General features: G+C 43.2%; 1 protein-coding gene across 1 annotated transcript in view; it reads right to left on the bottom strand.

The window, feature by feature from the left end:
- Positions 1 to 3942: 3942 nt before the first annotated feature.
- Positions 3943 to 19098, bottom strand: part of brd4 (bromodomain containing 4) — a 40580-nt gene continuing 25424 nt past the window's right edge. The window contains 11 exon segments of the mRNA XM_024432806.2: positions 3943 to 7127; positions 7727 to 7994; positions 8366 to 8571; positions 9867 to 10000; positions 11292 to 11466; positions 11919 to 12025; positions 12271 to 12574; positions 17907 to 18144; positions 18146 to 18177; positions 18179 to 18354; positions 18716 to 18935. Of these exon segments, the coding sequence (XP_024288574.2) occupies positions 7059 to 7127; positions 7727 to 7994; positions 8366 to 8571; positions 9867 to 10000; positions 11292 to 11466; positions 11919 to 12025; positions 12271 to 12574; positions 17907 to 18144; positions 18146 to 18177; positions 18179 to 18354; positions 18716 to 18935 (1929 nt within the window). The 3' untranslated portion in view covers positions 3943 to 7058.

The following is a 19098-nucleotide window of genomic DNA, read 5'->3' as shown; positions in this document are numbered from 1 at the left end:
CATGTCTGTGCCTCGACCTGGGTTGGGCAAAACTAAACATGGCAGTGTTCGCCTTAGCAATCTTACTAGGATAAAGACCTCCATTCTTGTCATTTTTGAAAGAGATTGTGATACCTCACATCTCAAAATAGGGCTACTTAATGTTAGATCCCTTACTTCAAAGGCAATTATAGTCAATGAACTAATCACTGATCATAATATTGATGTGATTGGCCTGACTGAAACATGGCTTAAGCCTGATGAATTTACTGTGTTAAATGAGACCTCACCTCCTGGTTACACTAGTGACCATATCACCCCGTGCATCCCGCAAAGGCGGAGATGTTGCTAACATTTACGATAGCAAATTTCAATTTACAATTTTAAAAAATTACGTTTTCGTCTTTTGAGCTTCTAGTCATGAAATCTATGCAGCCTACTCAATCACTTTTTATAGCTACTGTTTACAGGCCTCCTGGGCCATATACAGAGTTCCTCATTGAGTTCCCTGAATTCCTATCGGACCTTGTAGTCATAGCAGATAATATTCTGGTGACTTTAATAGTCACATGGAAAAGTCCACAGACCCACTCCAAAAGGCTTTCAGAGCCATCATCCACTCAGTGGGTTTTGTCCAACATGTCTCTGGACCTACTCACTGTCACAGTCATACTCTGGACCTAGTTTTGTCCCATGGAATAAATGTTGTGGATCTTAGAGTTTTTCCTCATAATCCTGGACTATCGGACCACCATTTTATTACGTTTGCAATTGCAACAAATAATCTGCTCAGACCCCAACCAAGGAGCATCAAAAGTCGTGCTATAAATTCACAGACAACACAAAGATTCCCTGATGCCCTTCCAGATTCCATCTGCCTACCCAAGGACGTCAGAGGACAAAAATCAGTTAACCACCTAACTGAGAAACTCAATTTAACCTTGCACAATACCCTAGATGCAGTGGCACCCCTAAAAACTAAAAACATTTCTCATAAAAAACTAGCTCCCTGGAATACAGAAAAGACCCGAGCTCTGAAGCAAGCTTCCAGAAAATTGGAACGGAAAGGGCGCCACACCAAACTGGAAGTCTTCCGACTAGCTTGGAAAGACAGTACCGTGCAGTATCGAAGAGCCCTTATTTTTCCAACTTAATTCAGGAAAATAAGAACAATCCGAAATTTATTTTTGATACTTGTCGCACAGCTAACTAAAAAGCAGCATTCCCCAAGTGAGGATGGCTTTCACTTCAGCAGTAATAAATTCATGAACTTCTTTGAGGAAAAGATCATGATCATTAGAAAGCAAATTACGGACTACTCTTTAAATCTGCGTATTTCTTCAAAGCTCAGTTGTCCTGAGTCTGCACAACTCTGCCAGGACCTAGGATCAAGAGAGACACTCAAGTGTTTTAGTACTATATCTCTTGACACAATGATGGAAAATAATCATGGCCTCTAAACCTTCAAGCTGCATACTGGACCCTATTTCAACTAAACTACTGAAAGAGCTGCTTCCTGTGTTTGGCCCTCCTATGTTGAACATAATGAACAGTTCTCTATCCACCGGATGTGTACCAAACTCACTAAAAGTGGCAGTAATAAAGCCTCTCTTGAAAAAGCCAAACCTTGACCCAGAAAATATAAAAAACTATCAGTCTATATCGAATCTTCCATTCCTCTCAAAAATATAAAAAAAGGCTGTTGCGCAGCAACTCACTGCCTTCCTGAAGACAAACAAAGTATATGAAATTCTTCAGTCTGGTTTTAGACCCCATCATAGCACTGAGACTGCACTTGTGAAGGTGGTAAATAACCTTTTAATGGCATCAGACCGAGGCTCTGCATCTGTCCTCGTGCCCCTAGACCTTAGTGCTGCTTTTGATACCATCGATCACCACATTCTTTTGGAGAGATTGGAAACGCAAATTGGTCTACACGGACAAGTTCTGGCCTGGTTTAGATCTTATCTTTCGGAAAGATATCAGTTTGTCTCTGTGAATGGTTTGTCCTCTGACAAATCAACTGTAAATTTCGGTGTTCCTCAAGGTTCCGTTTTAGGACCATAATTGTTTTCACTATATATTTTACCTCTTGGGGATGTAATTCGAAAACATAATGTTAACTTTCACTGCTATGCGGATGACACACAGCTGTACATTTCAATGAAACATGGTGAAGCCCCAAAATTGCCCTTGCCAGAAGCCTGTGTTTCAGACAAGGAAGTGGATGGCTGCAAACGTTCTACTTTTAAACTCGGACAAAACAGAGATGCTTGTTCTAGGTCCCGAGAAACAAAGAGAGCTTCTGTTGAATCTGACAATTACTCAATGATTGTACAGTCGTCTCAAATAAAACTGTGAAGGACCTCGGTGTTACTCTGGACCCTGATCTCTCTTTTGACGAACATATCAAGACTGTTTCAAGGACAGCTTTTTCCCATCTACGTAACATTGCAAAAATCAGAAACTTTCTGTTCAAAAATGATGCAGAAAAATTCATCCATGCTTTTGTCACTTCTAGGTTAGACTACTGCAATGCTCTACTTTCCGTCTACCCCGATAAAACACTAAATAAACTTCAGTTCGTGCTAAATACGGCTACTAGAATCCTGACTAGAACCAAACAATTTGATCATATTATTCCAGTGCTAGCCTCCCTACACTGGCTTCCTGTAGAGGCAAGGGCTGAAGGGCTAACCTACAAAGCATTACATGGGCTTGCTCCTACCTATCTCTCTGATTTCGTCCTGCCGTACATACCTACACGTATGCTACGGTCACAAGACGCAGGCCTCCTAATTGTCCCTAGAATTTCTAAGCAAACAGCTGGAGGCAGGGCTTTCTCCTATAGATCTCCATTTTTATGGAATGGTCTGCCTACCCATGTGAGAGACGCAAACTCGGTCTCAACCTTTAAGTCTTTACTGAAGACTCATCTCTTCAGTGGGTCATATGATTGAGTGTAGTCTGGCCCAGGAGTGTGAAGGTGAACGGAAAGGCTCTGGCGCAACGAACCACCCATGCGCTGTCTCTGCCTGGCCGGTTCCCCTCTTTCCACTGGGATTCTCTGCCTCCAACCCTATTACATGGGCTGAGTCACTGGCTTACTGGTGCTCTTTCATGCCGTCCCTAGGAGGGGTGCGTCACTTGGGTGGGTTGAGTCACTGATGTGATCTTCCTGTCTGGGTTGGCACCCCCCTTTGGGTTGTGCCGTGGCGGAGATCTTTGTGGGCTATACTCGGCCTTGTCTCAGGATGGTAAGTTGGTGGTTGAAGATATCCTTCTAGTGGTGTGGGGGCTGTGCTTTGGCAAAGTGGGTGGGGTTATATCCTTCCTGTTTGGCCCTGTCCGGGGATATCATCGGACCCTAGCCAACGTCTCAGCCTCCAGTATTTATGATGCAGCAGTTTGTGTCGGGAGGCTAGGGTCAGTTTGTTATATCTGGAGTACTTCTCCTGTCTTATCTGGTGTCTTGTGTGAATTTAAGTATGCTCTCTCTAATTCTCTCTTTCTTTCTCTCGGAGGACCTGAGCCGTAGGACCATGCCTCAGTACTACCTGGCACGATGACTCCTTGCTGTCCCCAGTCCACCTGGCCGTGCTGCTGCTCCAGTTTCAACTGTTCTACTGACCTGACCTGTTCACCGGAAGTGCTACCTGTCCCAGACTTATTATTTGACCATGCTGGTCATTTATGAACATTTGAACATCTTGACCATGTTCGGTTATAATCTCCACCCGGCACAGCCAGAAGAGGACTGGCCACCCCTCATAGCCTGGTCCCTCTCTAGGTTTCTTCCTAGATTTTGGCCTTTCTAGGGAGTTTTTCCTAGCCAACGTGCTTCAACACCTGCATTGCTTGCTGTTTGGGGTTTTAGGCTGGGTTTCTGTACAGTACTTTGAGATATCAGCTGATGTACGAGGGGCTATATAAATACATTTGATTTGAATGCAATGAAAAAAATACCAACATTTTGTTTATTTTTTATTTTCTATAAAAGAGATGAGTTTACTCCATGATCATAACAGATTTAATCATTGACCTCGACAGACCACTCACATACCAAACAATAATCGAGGAAAATGTTACACAAAACCCCCCAAAAAAACAAAAGACCAAAAATGTAACACAAAATAAAATACCTGAATAAAGCAAACTCTGCTGAGCACATTCTGAAGAAGAATCCATATTTATGGCACATCATGTCCATCAGTTACCATGGGGATAAAATAAGGAATTAATAAAAGGCTTGAAGGAATGAAAAAGTATTTGACCTTTTCATAACTTGTCTAACAAAACAAAATTATATATAGACTATTCATATATGGTGGACTCCATCAAAATGACTGGCTTTAGCAAAGAAACTCGTTCTCTTGTAGCATTTTGTATATTAATCTTCATCCCCATTTCAAATGCTTTTCTATAATGGGGAACATGCGTCCCTGCGCCACATACTAAAATCATACACACACTCATCCACACAAACGTTCTGACACACAAATGCTAAAGTGGCGCGGCAGAAACAGGTCTACTTAAAAATGTACTGATTGAATGAAAATGAGAAAGTAGTCGAGTCAAGTGTACACTCATACCACAGAAGTCCAGCTAAAACTAGATTTAAACCTGAATATCGTTAAATGGGTAAAATATAAAATGCTGACTTTTCCTTTGACTTTTTACACAAGCTTATCCTAAATCTCCCTCCCTCCCCTTCCCACCCGTACATACTGTATCCACCCCAAATGTAATATATGCCAACTAGAATCATAGAACAATACAGGCACTGGAGAAAAACACCATAAGAGAAAATGCAGAGGACAGGGTCAGAGGTCAACCCGTCTTGACCCTCGACCTGTGACCCCCTCGCCAACAACAGAATTAGAACTTACATGTATCCACTAGAATTGAACAAGAAAAATTATAGAAATCAGAGCTGTTTTTGTAGGGTTTTCTATAACATTTTTTTGTCAAAATGTTGTCATTTATTTCTCGTATTTTTGTACGGCTAAAAGTTTCCCTCTGATTAATTGTAGTCATAATAATAATAATAACAAGACTCATGCACAGACTAGCCAGGAGGTGGAGCTCTTTTTTTGGTCTCTGCTCTCAGCATTAGTAAAGTCTGTAGGGTGGAGTTACATCCCAAATGGCACCCTATTTCCTATATAGTACACTACAGTACCCCATGTGCCCTGGTCAAAAGCAATGCACTATATAAGGAACATTTTGGATGCATCCTGGAACTAAACCTGTAAGAAGTGTCTCATCTGTTCTTATAAGAGCCCAATAAAGTTGCAGTTAGAACTAATTATGTTTTGAGGTTTGCCTCTCACCCCATTCCTTGTCCCCAAATGACATGTAGAGTGACAGGCTCACTACCAGATTTGAACCCATTGGATATGTTCCAACAACCATACCAGCACACCACTTATGTTGCATGTCCAATACATTGCAAGTAGTATGCTAGTGTGTATAATGTAACATTCTTTTAAACTTTAACTAGGCAAATTCCAGGCCAATATACAAGCAAGGAACAGGGAGGAATCGACACAGTTTATAAATCAAACAGTTCAGTGATAGTTACGGATTCTCTAGTTCAATAGTTAATATGAATCAGCTGCAAAGAGGAAAATACCATTAATGACCACTTTCCTAGCTGTCTCCAAGCGTAATAACACACAATAAGGTGGTTACAGTGATGGTGAACTCAGATTCAACCCAACCAAGACATAGCTCTAGAAACAGCTGGACTCTGGCTTCATCCAAAATAGCACCCTATCCCCTTTACAGAGCACTACTAAACTAGTGCACTATGTAGGAAATCAGGTGCCATTTGGGACTGAACCTCTGCCTCTAGTAGTGATCAGACTGTTTTGCTCCAGCTTCAGATGAGGAAGAAGACATGAAATATGAAAACTTCAAATGGTTCTTTAATTAATTAACACTTGTTGGAATAATGCATATATTAGGTTTTATCCTCTTAAAAAAACTACCTAAACGCTTTGTTTGAAGAGGGGTGACGAGGACACGGGGGGAAATTCTATTTATATATTAAGGAAAAAAAACACGTTATATGAACAAAGAAGCTTTTTTGTTTTAAAGGAGAAGTGGGAGGAGTTCAGCATTAAAAAGGTAATGGTTGTTTGGCATAGACAGTGGGGCAAGTGTGTTGGGGAGGGAGGGACAAAAATATATACAAAAACAAAACAAATAAACAGTAATCATAGAATAAGAAAATACCTCTTTACAGTAGATCCTACATAATGAAAAAAGAAATCTGCATTTAATTCTGCTTTCTCCCTCCTACTGCCGGTGGACTGTTCCATACTTTGTTGTTACTGATTTGTTCATATGCCCAGGCAAGGGAGAGAGAGGCCTATCTAATGTACGGTCTGTGTGTGAGTGTGGACAAAGGACAAGAGTGAGGCAGAAGGCAAAGCTGTACTGTACCTCTCCTGGAAAAAGAACACGTCAGAAGTTGAAGTCCCCCCTTATACACACACACCTGTCCCCAACATTTCCGTACATGTGTTCTCTCTAACAAAACAAAAAAACAGATCACATAAAAATATTTATTCTGCCTCTCCTCTTGTCTGGCAGTCTATATGAACACCCCAGTCTCGGTCCATAGATACGCATAGGTACTTTGCGTTTTTCCATTATCGTCTTTCACTTCCATTTACAAGATTGTTCTCCTTCGCTCTGTCCCGTGTGAAAGTATCAAACAGGTGTGAAATTACATAACCACCCAGAGTCCTTTCCCCCATGTCATGTTGCCAGGGGCAACAAGGGTCAAATCCCCAGAGAAACGACACCAAACGTGGTTGAAAATATCCTGTTTATGTCGCTCCTTCAATGTTGCATCTTACATCCAGAGGCTGCATAGCAGAGCAGATAACAGCAGAGTAGCTCGCCAGTCTAGCTGAAGATCACCCTCTGCTTTGGGGGGGGATTGTTTAATTCACATCCTGTATCTTGGTTCATTAAACCCCCATTTCATAAGAAATGTTCAATTCCATATTCATTATTCTGTTATGTGTTCTTGTTTCAGTGTTAAGTTTCTGGGGGTTCTCTCGTCACTAGAACAAGTTCTCCTCAAAGATGGCCATCAGGTCGCTTTGGAAATTCATGTCGATGGTCGCCGCCATCTGGAGAGGGGAAGAGAGATTGAGGTGTCAGAAGAGCTGAGAGACTGAACATGGCAGAGGGACTTGATCATAAACTCACTGACACCACTTTTGTGCTTCTCCCCTTCTGTCAATTCCCAAAGAGAAAGACATGGATATGTCAAATTGTTTTACAAAATGCAACACACGAGACAGGACAATTAAGGACATGCAATAGTCACAAAGAGAGACGTGCCAACTATGAAACACACAGGACAATAACCCTACAGTAACAAACAAATTACCCAATCCCCGACTATTAGCAATGGGGAAAAAAATTGATTCAGTTACATATCGGGATTTGACGATATACCGTATCGTTTTGACAATGTCGCAATATTATTTTTGCACTAGTTGTCTGTATCCATTATTTTTCCTTTATTTTTCCGATTTGTTTTCAGCACTTATTTCCATGAACGATCAAACTATTTTTTCCATGGCTCTCTCGTCTATCTACAGTAGATATATGGCGAGCAATATGTTAGGACCATGGAATCGAATCAATAAGTATCGTCATAACATCGTATCTTGAGGACCTGGCAATTCCCAGCCCTACCAACTATGTGGGAAACTAGTCTCACCGCTTCTCTCCTCCTCCTCTCCTGCTCGCGGCGTCTCGCTAGCTCCCTCTGCTGGTCCTGGGCTGAGGGCTGGGGCGGTGTGGGGGCCTGTGGCGGCTGGGGGAGGGCAGCGGGCTGGGCTTGGGGGGTTGGTGCCTGGGGTTGCTGCTGGGGCTGGGGGGCCGGGATGTGTTGCTGCTGCTCCAGACGTCTGCTTCGAGGCTCCTCATGAACCCTCCTCGACTGCTGCTGAGGCTCCAGGATATCCTCATCATCCCGGTCACGACCCCTGAGAGAGAGAGAGGAGTGAGTTTCACAAAGGCTTTGTAGCAAACGTTCTCTTGACGACCAAGATTTACTCATAGAACAGCAAAGTGCTTCAATTTGACAAATTTTGTACATTCACAGAGAGACGGCGAGAGCGACAGAGAAAGGAATGAGTTTCACAAAGGCTTGGTAGCTAACGTGGAATGTTCTTTCTCTCGACAATCCCGGATCCGCAAGACTCAGAACAGCAAAGCGAAACTTCATTGGACAAATTTTGTTCGATCTCACACACACAGAAAACATATTGTCAAACATCGGTGTACAAAAAGAAACATTGAATGCAGGGTTGAAACACCTCAGAGTTTTTGAAGATGACCCAACTGTAATCCTCACCGTAGTTTCTCCTGCTCCCGGCGCAGTTTGTCCCTCTCAGCCTGCTCTGCCTGGGCCTTAAGAGCCTTCTCTCTTTCCTCTTTCTCCCGGGCGGCCCGGCGGAACTGCTCGAAGCTGTCGCTAGACGACTTCACTGCAGACAAGGGCGCTGACGTGGACTTCTGGGCCAGGCTGGCCCACGAACCCATGTTCTTCAGTTTCACATCCTGACCGACGGATAGATGGAAAGATAGACGGATGGCGACAGACAGAGAGCGAGTGAGACAGATAGATGACAGGGAGGGAGGGGATTGAGGGAGAGCAGATAGAGATCCATTGTTGTATTACTTGTGAGGCACATCTGAGTGAGCATACATTTAAATCATTTGCTTTTTATTTTACTGGGCTGATGGTGCCTGCATCTGAGGGTCAGTCTCAGCGGAGAGAGAGAGCAGCAGACTGAGCGTCCGTCTCAAACATCCCTCCGCTCTCCCTTTCCTCCACTGACACTGACCAAAAAGGGACACCGTCTTCCAGCTGATGGCGAAACTCAAGTCGCACCACATTATTTCTGCCTCATGCACAAATTCATGTTGTTACTCCTATGAACAGAGAAAGTGAAATATTCCTTGATATTAAAAAAGACCCAAGCCGCTAATAACACAAGCCTTATAGATACACTTTCCTACTCATTCATTACTGCTGCACTGCTTGTGGTAGCGCTGAGTGGAAATAGGAAGAACGCGCATTTTATGGGTTATAAAAGTGTTGAATGCAAAGTCTTGACAGTGCTGAGTAAGAACTTAAGCATGAACTCAGTCATAAAAACAGCAGCTCTTTGCTGTGTTGGTTGACAGTCTCTCTCTAGCCGTGGTTATAAACGTTTTGAAATCTCACAGTATCAATTTTGCTGTAGCTTTCTTTTATGCCTGCTACGTTACTGCAGACACTGTCATCTGAGCAATCTGATTGGCCAGCATAGTGCACTTGATTTCCTCTCCAGGCCCACCGGGAAGGCAGGGTTTTTGTACCTTCAGACACATGAAATGGCAACAGTTTTCAGCGCCGGGTAAGCATTGGCTGCACCTACCAACAGCCCGAGACTAATAAAATAAAAATAGGAACACAAGAGTTTATCGTTGGGTTTTTTACAGAAATGTTTGGCGATCTACGCTGATTGAAGTGGATTTAACAAGTGACGTCAATAAGGGATCATAGCCTTCACCTGGTCAGTCTGTGGTGGAAAGTGCTTCATGTTTTGTATACTCTGTATTACATTGACATTTTAGTCATTTAGGAGACGCTCTTATCCAGAGTGACTTACAGGAGCAATTAGGGTTAAGTGCCTTGATCAAGGGCACATCGACAGATTTCTCACCTAGTCAGCTCTGGGATTCAAACCAGTGACCTTTCGGTTACTGGCCCACCGCTCTTAACCGCTAGGCTACCTGCCACCCACAGGTTTATAATAAGGTGTATGTGTGTATGGCAATGGGCTGCTCTGTCTTCCACCCACCTGTACCTTTTTGGGGGCGATTGGCGTTTTGGGCTCCTGTTTGAACTTGTCCTTGTCTGGCAGGGAGGAGGAGGAGGAGGGAGGACCGCTGGGCTCTGAGGAACGGATGACCGGCCTTGAGCTGTCCATCGACTTCACATCTGATGCACGTAAACACAATACAAGGAATACAGAACATGTCAAAAAGAAAAGACATGGTGCGCATTCGCTTGTTTGTTTTACACACAATCACGTTCATTCTTATGGAATGTGTGTTTGTCTACAGATGATGTGTGTTTGTCTACACTTTTCCCCAATACTGTTCTTCCACACACATAGTACACCCCCATAAATAGTACACCCACAAATAAAACACACTAGGCTGGGCAATAATTTCTGCATTTCCTGCACTCATTGGAGATCATTTCCACACCGCCATCAAAACACTTTGAAGTTGTTGGAATCATGAAAATATGATTATTCTAATTCTATAGTTCAAACATAATAGTAGGTACTTTGAATACAGTGTTTGACATGACAAGCATTTCGCTACACTCGCATTAACATCTGCTAACCATGTGTATGTGACAAATAAAATTTGATTTGATTTGATTTGAATGAAAATGCCAAGGAGATATTGTGACAGAGTAGAAACCAAAGTGTTGGTCAGTGTTTCCCAGGGGACCATATAATCTTTGGCTACATTTTCTCGTAGTTCATGTAGCTAACATTTATTGCTCGCCTATTCCTTTTTGATTTAGAAGACCCTGAGGCACAAACATGCAGATTGAGGCCTACACTAGCACAGAAATCAGGTTGTATTAGCTAGCTACATTTGTTCTGATGCAGAACATTTATTAGCTAGGCAGCTGATTAGCATTAGCAGCTAAGACGATTTATTTGAGCCAAAACGTGCCAACAAAAGACAAACTAGCTGTGTGCGGACTGTAAGAGAAACTAACAGTGTAATTGTAAAACCTTTGTGGATTTATATTAGGAGAAAAGTGGAAAGCAGCATCTGCTGCATTGACTATGCCATTGACTATGCCGACTCAAGTGGTCTCGTGGTGGAGCAGCAACTGTGCCACTGTCACTTGAGTGGCAGGGGGCTTGCTGAGAGAGTGAGAGCAACGACTCAAGTAGCGGAGTAAACTATAAAAGAGGACGTTACACACGGCGGAGTGGCGTATTTAACAAACCAAACATTGAAATACCGTTATAGAAGGTAAAGTAAAAACCCAAACCAGAATATAGTAAAATATAGTATACCGCCCACCCCTAACACACACACACACACACACAGTTTTGTATTGCTATCCTTGTGGGGACCAAATAATTGATTCCCATCCAAAATCCTATTTTCCTTAACCTAACCTTAATTCCAAACCCTAACCCTTAAACCTAAAATAAATCAAAAATCCTTGTGAGGACCAGCAAAATGTCCCCACATACCAGTGTACTCACTCTGCTGTGCGTGGCCTGGTAGAGAGGGCTTGCTGTGGCTGTCAGGGTGTTTGTGAGGGTCTTGTCTCATGGCTGGGCTGAAGGGCTCTCCTCCTCTCATCACCGGAGAGGGAGGCAACTTCTCTTCTTTCAAGGCTACCAGGGCTGGGGGTGCACGCTGTTCCTTCAACACACAGCACACGGCCGGACAGGGTTAACGGCACATTCTGGAAGATGTTCTGCTCTTCAATGGTCGTTTCCATGAATGATATACACCCATTAAAAACACACACTCAGGGTTGTGGCTTAAATGCTTGCTGTCCCTTCAACAAGTACATAGAAATGCAGGTTAACACGTACATTCCTCACACACAGAGGCTCTACCGAACTTCACACGGCACAACCAGACAAGTCAGGGATTCAAATCGTGTGGTTTTCATTCAAATACTTTCAGCTTTTGTTTGAGCCTGCCTGCAGCGCACTTTTTTTTTTTTAGGATTAGTCAATGAACCGGGCAAGCTCAAACAATCCAGCGAAGCTGTAGTACTTGAGAGAAAACATTATTTGAATGCATGTTCGCAAAACCGATCCAGATGCAGACTGACAGAAATAGAGACAGATACACGCGCTACTCACTTTCTTGGGCTGCAGGTTGTGTGGCGGAGACTGGTGCGTTATGGGGGGATACTGGGGGAGGTGGGGGGAATGCATCATGATGGGGGAGGGGTTCTCCCTTAGGTGCCCTGTAAGCAGAACAGAGGGAATGATTAGAATCACCATTTAGTCTGCTTCAAAAACCTACAGAGCAGTGTCCTAACATACTGAAACACACAGCGGTCTAGGTTCTCTTTTGCAGTCACGCTGTATAGATTGCTATGTTATAATAATGTAGTTTCTGAGACACTACCCACTTCTCTAGGTTTTGTGAGAACTGAGGTCTTCCAATCAATCAACCAATTTAATCAACCAATCAACACTTGAGTCTCACCACTGTTATATGGATCAGCCTTGATCTGTCGAGGGGAGGGGTGTTGCTGTTGCTGAATGATGTGCTGTGCTTTGGCGGAGGCCTGCATTGACCCCTTGTGTTGCCCTGCAGTGGCCTGCCTGTCTGAGTGACCCGTCTGCTGTGCCACCGGCCCCTGGGAGGGGTAACCCATCTGGGCATGCTGCTGCAGGTGGCGGGCTACTTGGTGCGGGGGTAGGATCTGGCGCGAGGGGGGGATGGGCTTGGACTGGGGCTGGGGAGGCTGGACTGAGAGCTGGGGGGGCTGAAGAGAGGCGGTCTGGACCTAGGATAGGAGGATAGGATCAATTTAATGTCCCAGAGGGCAAATTTGACCAAGACTCTGTATAAGAAATAAACAATGTACATTACACACACACAACAAAAAATACAAATATTATATACACGTGTACCCAAAGAAGAGTAGCTGCTGCTTCTGCAAAAACTAAAAGGGATCCAAAAAAAACTAGGGCTGACCCCATATAGTTGACTGGCCGATTGGTTGGTCGATAGACCAATAGCCTAACAGTTTATTTTCATGGTGCACAAGGCACCTGTCTGATTTGCGCCCGTCTCGGTGGACTAATCCATTGCGGCAACCACCGGTAATGGCAGAGTCCTTCACTCTAAGACATATGTATATGGTTATATTATGTACAAAATGGTGCAATCTAATATTATTTTATAACAAATGTGCTTTCCCCCGCGTTGGATACGGTCACTTGTCCATGGTTTTTGAAACAATCTTTAGTGCACCGTAGAATTGCTGCTTTTCCCTATGTTGCGATGTGTTTAATAGCAAAATTAACCAGCATATTGGGCTTGAGAACAACACAGCAGGGGTAGCAGCAGAATAGACAAGGTAACAGCCCTTGCCTTATGCCCTATTCAGACGGGACTCGTTTTACAGGGGGTGGTCAGGAAATGTAATTATGCGCACAAGCACAAAACACCACATCGGTAATTTTAGTCTGGTCCAAATCTGCACATGGCAGGAGAGAGTAACCATTCACGCCAGGAGGGTTTTTTTTTTTTTTTTGGGGGGCTCAGTTGGTTGAGGGGCAGCTCTCGGGGAACTGTGAGAGGATATTGGATGATTGGTAGCCTGGCGGTTGGGAGCTTGGGCCGGTGGCCAATGGGTCGCTGGTTCGGGTCCCCGTTTTAACCTGGTTGGGAGATCTGTTGAGGTGCCCTTGGGGTCGGCGCTTGAGCCAGGGTGCTCCTGTGGGTCGCTCTGGATGGGAGACGGTTAGATGACTGAATGTAATGTAAATGTTGAGGGGCTTCACTGCAGGTAGATTGCAGTGGCGGAAAAAGTATCCAATTATCAAACTTAAAAGTAAAGATACCTTAAAAGAAAATAAGTTAGTCACCCAGTAAAATACTAATTGAGTAAAAGTCTAAAAGTAGTTGGTTTAAAATGTACTTATGTATCAAAAAGTAAAAGTCTAAATCATTTAAAATGCTTATATTAAGCTAACCAGAAAACCCAATTTTGTTGTTTTTTAAATTTATGGATAGCCATGGACACAGTTGAATACTCCGACATAATTGAAAGACAAAACATGTGTGTTTAGGGAGTCTGCCAGATCAGAGGCTGTAGGGATGACCAGGGATGTTCTCTTGATAAGTGTGTGAATTAGACAATATTCCTGTTCTACTAAGCATTCAAAATGTAATGAGTACTTTTGGGTGTCAGGGAAAATATAATGTACTTTTTACTCCTTACTTTCTTTAGGAATGTAGTAGAGTAAAAGTTGTCAAAATATAAATAGTAAAGTAAAGTACAGATAGCCCAAAAAACTACTTAAGTAGCACTTTAAAGTATTTTTACTAAAGTACTTTACAACACTGGTAAATTGTATGTTTTCATATTTTAAAAAACAATTCCAGCCAGAATAACCTACTGTTTTTGGCGAACTCTGATAATACTAGTTCCCTGTGAATCTACATCCCTGTGTTTTGAGAGAAATGTCGGAGTTTGACAGGTGTTGCTCACGGGTTGCGGAAGAAAACAATAACTGTTTCGACGAATTGAATGAAGTACGGAGGACCGAAATGCATCAACTTCCACAGTGAATGCTTTTGTAGAAATGGATTGAATATTGCCAAATACATCAGTACTATTTAATGTAACCCTTGCTGTTAATCGATTGCAAAGCAGCATACAACTGACGTAAACGTTTGGAAATAAGTTGACATTCGCACCCATAGCCTTAAAAATGCATCTCTAGTGCACTGTTTAGCTCACAATCTGAAGGCTGGGGGGGTATTTAACACGTCTACTGCGGATTGCTAAAATATCCTAATGATTATGATCACACATCCTTTTCAATTAAAATTTTATGACGACACTATACCAAAAGATGGTTTGGTATGGTTTAGAGACTTGGAAACCAAGCTCGAGTTAACGGTGTAGCCCTGTTAATCGCCTGGGCTTCAGTCATAACTCTCAATTTATAATTTAAAAAATAAATAATAATTACGGTTATTAGTTTGGAAAAAAGTAATCCCGTCTGAATCGTCCTGTGGAAATAATGGACATTCTGGAGAAATATTTACTAACCAAAAAATATGCTAGTAATAGAAGTCCACTGAGAATAGGGCTTAGCCTAATTGTCAAAGCAAATTGGGGAGATAGCTAACACCAACTTAATTAGGTCTATAAATCAATAGCCTAACTGGTAAATGTGCCTGGCTTTATAAATCATCCATATATACAATACCAGTCAAGAGTTTGGACACCTACTCATTCAAGGGTTTTTCTTTATTTTTTACGAGACATCAAAACTACGAAATAACACATATGAATCATATTTTTGAGATTCTTCAAAGTAACCTCCCTTTGCCCTGACAGCTTTGCACGCTCTTCCCATTCTCTCAACCAGCTTCATGAGGTAGTCACCTGGAATGCATTTCAATTAACAGGTGTGCCTTGTTAAAAGTTATTAAGGAGGAAAGAAATTCCACAAATTGCGTTTGAGCCAATCAGCTCTGTTGTGTCAAGGTAGGGGTGGTATACAAAAGATAGCCCCATTTGGTAAAAGACCAAGTCCATATTATGGCAAGAACAGCTCAAATAAGCAAAGAGAAACGACAGTCCATCATTACTTGAAGACATGAATGTCAGTCAATCCTGAAATTTGAATGTTTCTTCAAGTGGAGTCGCATAAACCATCAAGCACTACGATGAAACTGGCTCTCAAGAGGACCACCACAGGAAAGAAAGACCCAGAGTTACCTCTGCTAAAGAGGATACGTTCATTAGTTAACTGTACCTCAGATTGCAGCCCAAATAAATGCTTCACAAGAGTTAAGTAAAAGACATCAACATCAACTATTCAGAGGAGACCAAGTCAATCAGGCCTTCATGGTTGAATTGCTGCAAAGAAACCACTACTAAAGGACACCAATTATAAGAAACTAGCTTGTGCCAAAAAACACAAGCAATTGACATTAGACCGGTGAAAATCTGTCCTTTGGTCTGATGAGTCCAGATTTGAAATGTTTGGTTCCAACCGCAGTGTCTTTATGAGACACAGAGTAGGTGAACGGATGATCTCCGCAAGTGTGGTTCCCACCATGAAGCATGGGGAGAGGGGGTAATGGTGTGGGGGTGCTTTGCTGGTGACACTGTCTGTGGATTTATTTTTAATTCAAGGCACACTTAACCAGCATGGCTACCACAGCATTCTGCAGCGATACCCCATTCCATCTGGTTTGTACTTAGTGGGACTATCATTTGGTTTTGAACAGGACAATGACCCAACACACCTCCACAGTGTGTAAGGGCTATTTGACCAAGAACAAGAGTGATGGAGTGCTGTATCAGATGACCTGGCCTCCACAATCCCCGACCTCAACCCTACTGAGATGGTTTGGAATGAGTCGGGCCGCAGAGTGAAGGAAGAGCAGCCAACAAGTGTTCAGCATATGGGGGAACTCATTCAAGACTGTTGGAAAAGCTGGTTGAGAGAATGCCAAGCATGTGCAAAGCTGTCAAGGCAAAGGGTGGCTCATTTGAAGAAACAAAAATGTATTTTTATTTGTTTAACACTATTGGTTACTACATGATTCCATATGTGTTATTTCATAGTTTTGATGTCTCCACTATTATTCTACAATGTAGAAAAATAGTAAAATAAATAAAAACCCTTGAATGAGTAGGTGTAGCCAAACTTTTGACTGGTACTGTATCTAAAGAAATAAGACATATCTTGCTTCTGTTGCCTGTGAGAGTTTAACAGCCTACTGATTACCTGAGCACCAAGCCTCATGAAACGGGGAAAAAAGATTTGGCCGTTTTTTAATCTGTATGCTGTGGGGGGTTAGAACAGACTGGTATTACTTATTGTTACTTATTGTTTACCCTGTTCCAAACAGGTCAGAAATCATATGCAAGCTGCTCTCGCTCCTATACCCTCCTTTCTCTTGATCTCATTATTACAATAATTATTATGATCATCATCATAATAATTAATGTCATGATTCTTAGTAGGCTTTGTAGAGTAGCCTTGTACAACCACCATCGAGCTGTAGGCCTAACAGCACTTCCTGTTCAGTCTTAATACCGTAACTTAGGCCTATATTTCAATATATAGTCTAATGTATCAATCAATCATTTATTGGTTCATGCCACACAGCATAAGAGACGTTCATGCTTTGGAATGCAATCAAGCATTTCAGTTTTAAAACAAAGGGAGCTTTGAATAATTAGCCTAAACAAGAAATAAACCGCAATTCACCAATGCATGCAACTGTTTTTAGTCTGCTGTAATAAAGGCTTTATATATTTTTTTTCTTCGTTAGAACAGACTCTCTGGTACACTTATTTAGTGTTGTTTACACTGTTCCAAATGGTCAGAAAAAATATATAAAATCTGTTTGGCACACACACCTCTTTTTCTTGATCTCCAGTAGCTTCCACAACCAAGTCAAATGTCTTCCACTGATCTGACTTCCCCTCCTGAGCAACCAGTAAACATTCACCCGGTTCAAGTTTATTTTTCACGTCCTCCGCATCCATTTCTCTGTCGACATTACCGTGTTGGGAGTTTATTATAACCAATTCATTGATGTGATTATGATAGGCTATAGGTCAGGCTCTATTGGTCACATGCGGTGCTTACAAGTTTCACGTAAAGAGAGCAAGGGTTGAGGGAATAGGGAATGTTTTCCTAAACAAATGAGGGATTTCGGTAACAGAACTTCCGTCAGAAACGAAATGGCTGTAATGATGTTGAAGCTTCAGCATGGACAGCGCAATAAACACTTGCTGTGCTGTCTTTCGCTTGCGGTAGGGAGGAGAGCGAGACAACGTGCGCCAGTCATACAGGCACTCAATGTCTTTTTTAACAGTGTGACCATCGGCCTCAGTCATTTGTGTCTTAATTATTTAATCAAACAGTGTGCTTAAAGCATCAGACAAGCTCAGTGTATATGTAGTTGGTTTTATTCAAACACATAGGTTGTGTCTGCCTATATATGGAAAAAGAGGTTTAAAAGTTTCAACCAATGGATTGAACATGACGACTCTCGGTCGACCAATATTTTTTGTTGTTGTCGGGGGCAACCCTAAAATAAACACATTACACACTCAACATATACACAATACAGACCTGTACAGACTGCAGGAGGGGAGCCTGGTTCTGTTGTTGGCGAACCTGGAGAGACTGCATAATCTGCTGGGGATTGTGTGGTTGCTGGCCAGGTCTTCCCTGGCTCTGTCCCTGGCTCTGTCCCTGCTGCAGGTAGAGATGCATCTGAGGTAAGGGTGGAACTACCTCCTCATCGTCCTCCAGGAGCATCTGGGGGGGCTGGGAGGACAGCAGGCCCTGAGGGGTGAGGGTGGGGGGACAAGGGCCGCTGCTGCAGGGACTGAGGGGGTGGGGTGGAGGATGTGGGGCGGGAGGTGGTGCTGGGGTGGAGGGGCTTGTGGCTGAAGCTGTTGTTGTTGTTGTAGGGTTGGCTGGGGCGCTGGTTGCTGCTGCTGGGGGGGTTTGGGAGGTAGAGCTGCTGCCCTGTGGCTGGGTCGAGACGGCTGCTGGGGCAAGGCGTTGTGCAAAGCTACAGGTGAAGAGGAGGAAGGGAAACAATGACAAAATGTGGTTAGGAGAGTCAGGATGGAAACATCACAATGAAAAAAAAGTCAAAGGACTGCCTAGTTAATCTAATCATAGGTCAATAAATGCTGGGTAACAAGGAACCGATTTATTGCAGAACTGGGTTCAGAAAGTATTTTCTTTCAAATACTTTGTTTGCGTTGGATCGATCCTGCCCAGTGCACCTGATGGGTGGCGTTAGCACATTCTGGACTATTCCATTGGCCCCATTACTCCAAGCAAGCTCAATCAACCACAGCTCAAATATGAGAAAAAAATACAAAAATAATATCTGGCAGGTGTTGCTGGAAGAGGCCGGGACTTACCTGGGTTAGGGTTGGAGAGGATGGGGTGCTGGTTGAGAAATGGGTGCGTCTCCGGGGACACGGGCCCTGCTGCGGAATGAGCGTTGAGGTGGGGGGGCACGGCAGGCGACGAGGAGTGGTGGTGCTGGGACAGGTGCATGAGGGGCTGCTGGCCGAAGTGGGGCAGCGAATCAAACGTGTTCTCCAGCAGCTGGGAGGACTCCAACGCCGTGACCGTTACCTAGACATGACACACAAGCGCAATCATACACTGAACTTCACTGATGCCAAATGCTTTTTTAAATCAGCTGTGTAGTCCCGCTGTACAGTCACCATCCCTACCAAATCGTATTGGTCGCATACACATATTTAGCAGATGTTATTGCGGGTGGGGTGAAATGCCC

Source organism: Oncorhynchus tshawytscha, linkage group LG09, assembly GCF_018296145.1.
Source record: "Oncorhynchus tshawytscha isolate Ot180627B linkage group LG09, Otsh_v2.0, whole genome shotgun sequence".
Taxonomy (NCBI): domain Eukaryota; kingdom Metazoa; phylum Chordata; class Actinopteri; order Salmoniformes; family Salmonidae; genus Oncorhynchus; species Oncorhynchus tshawytscha.
Note: the sequence above shows the minus strand (reverse complement) of the source record. Positions and strands in the feature narration are given on the sequence as shown.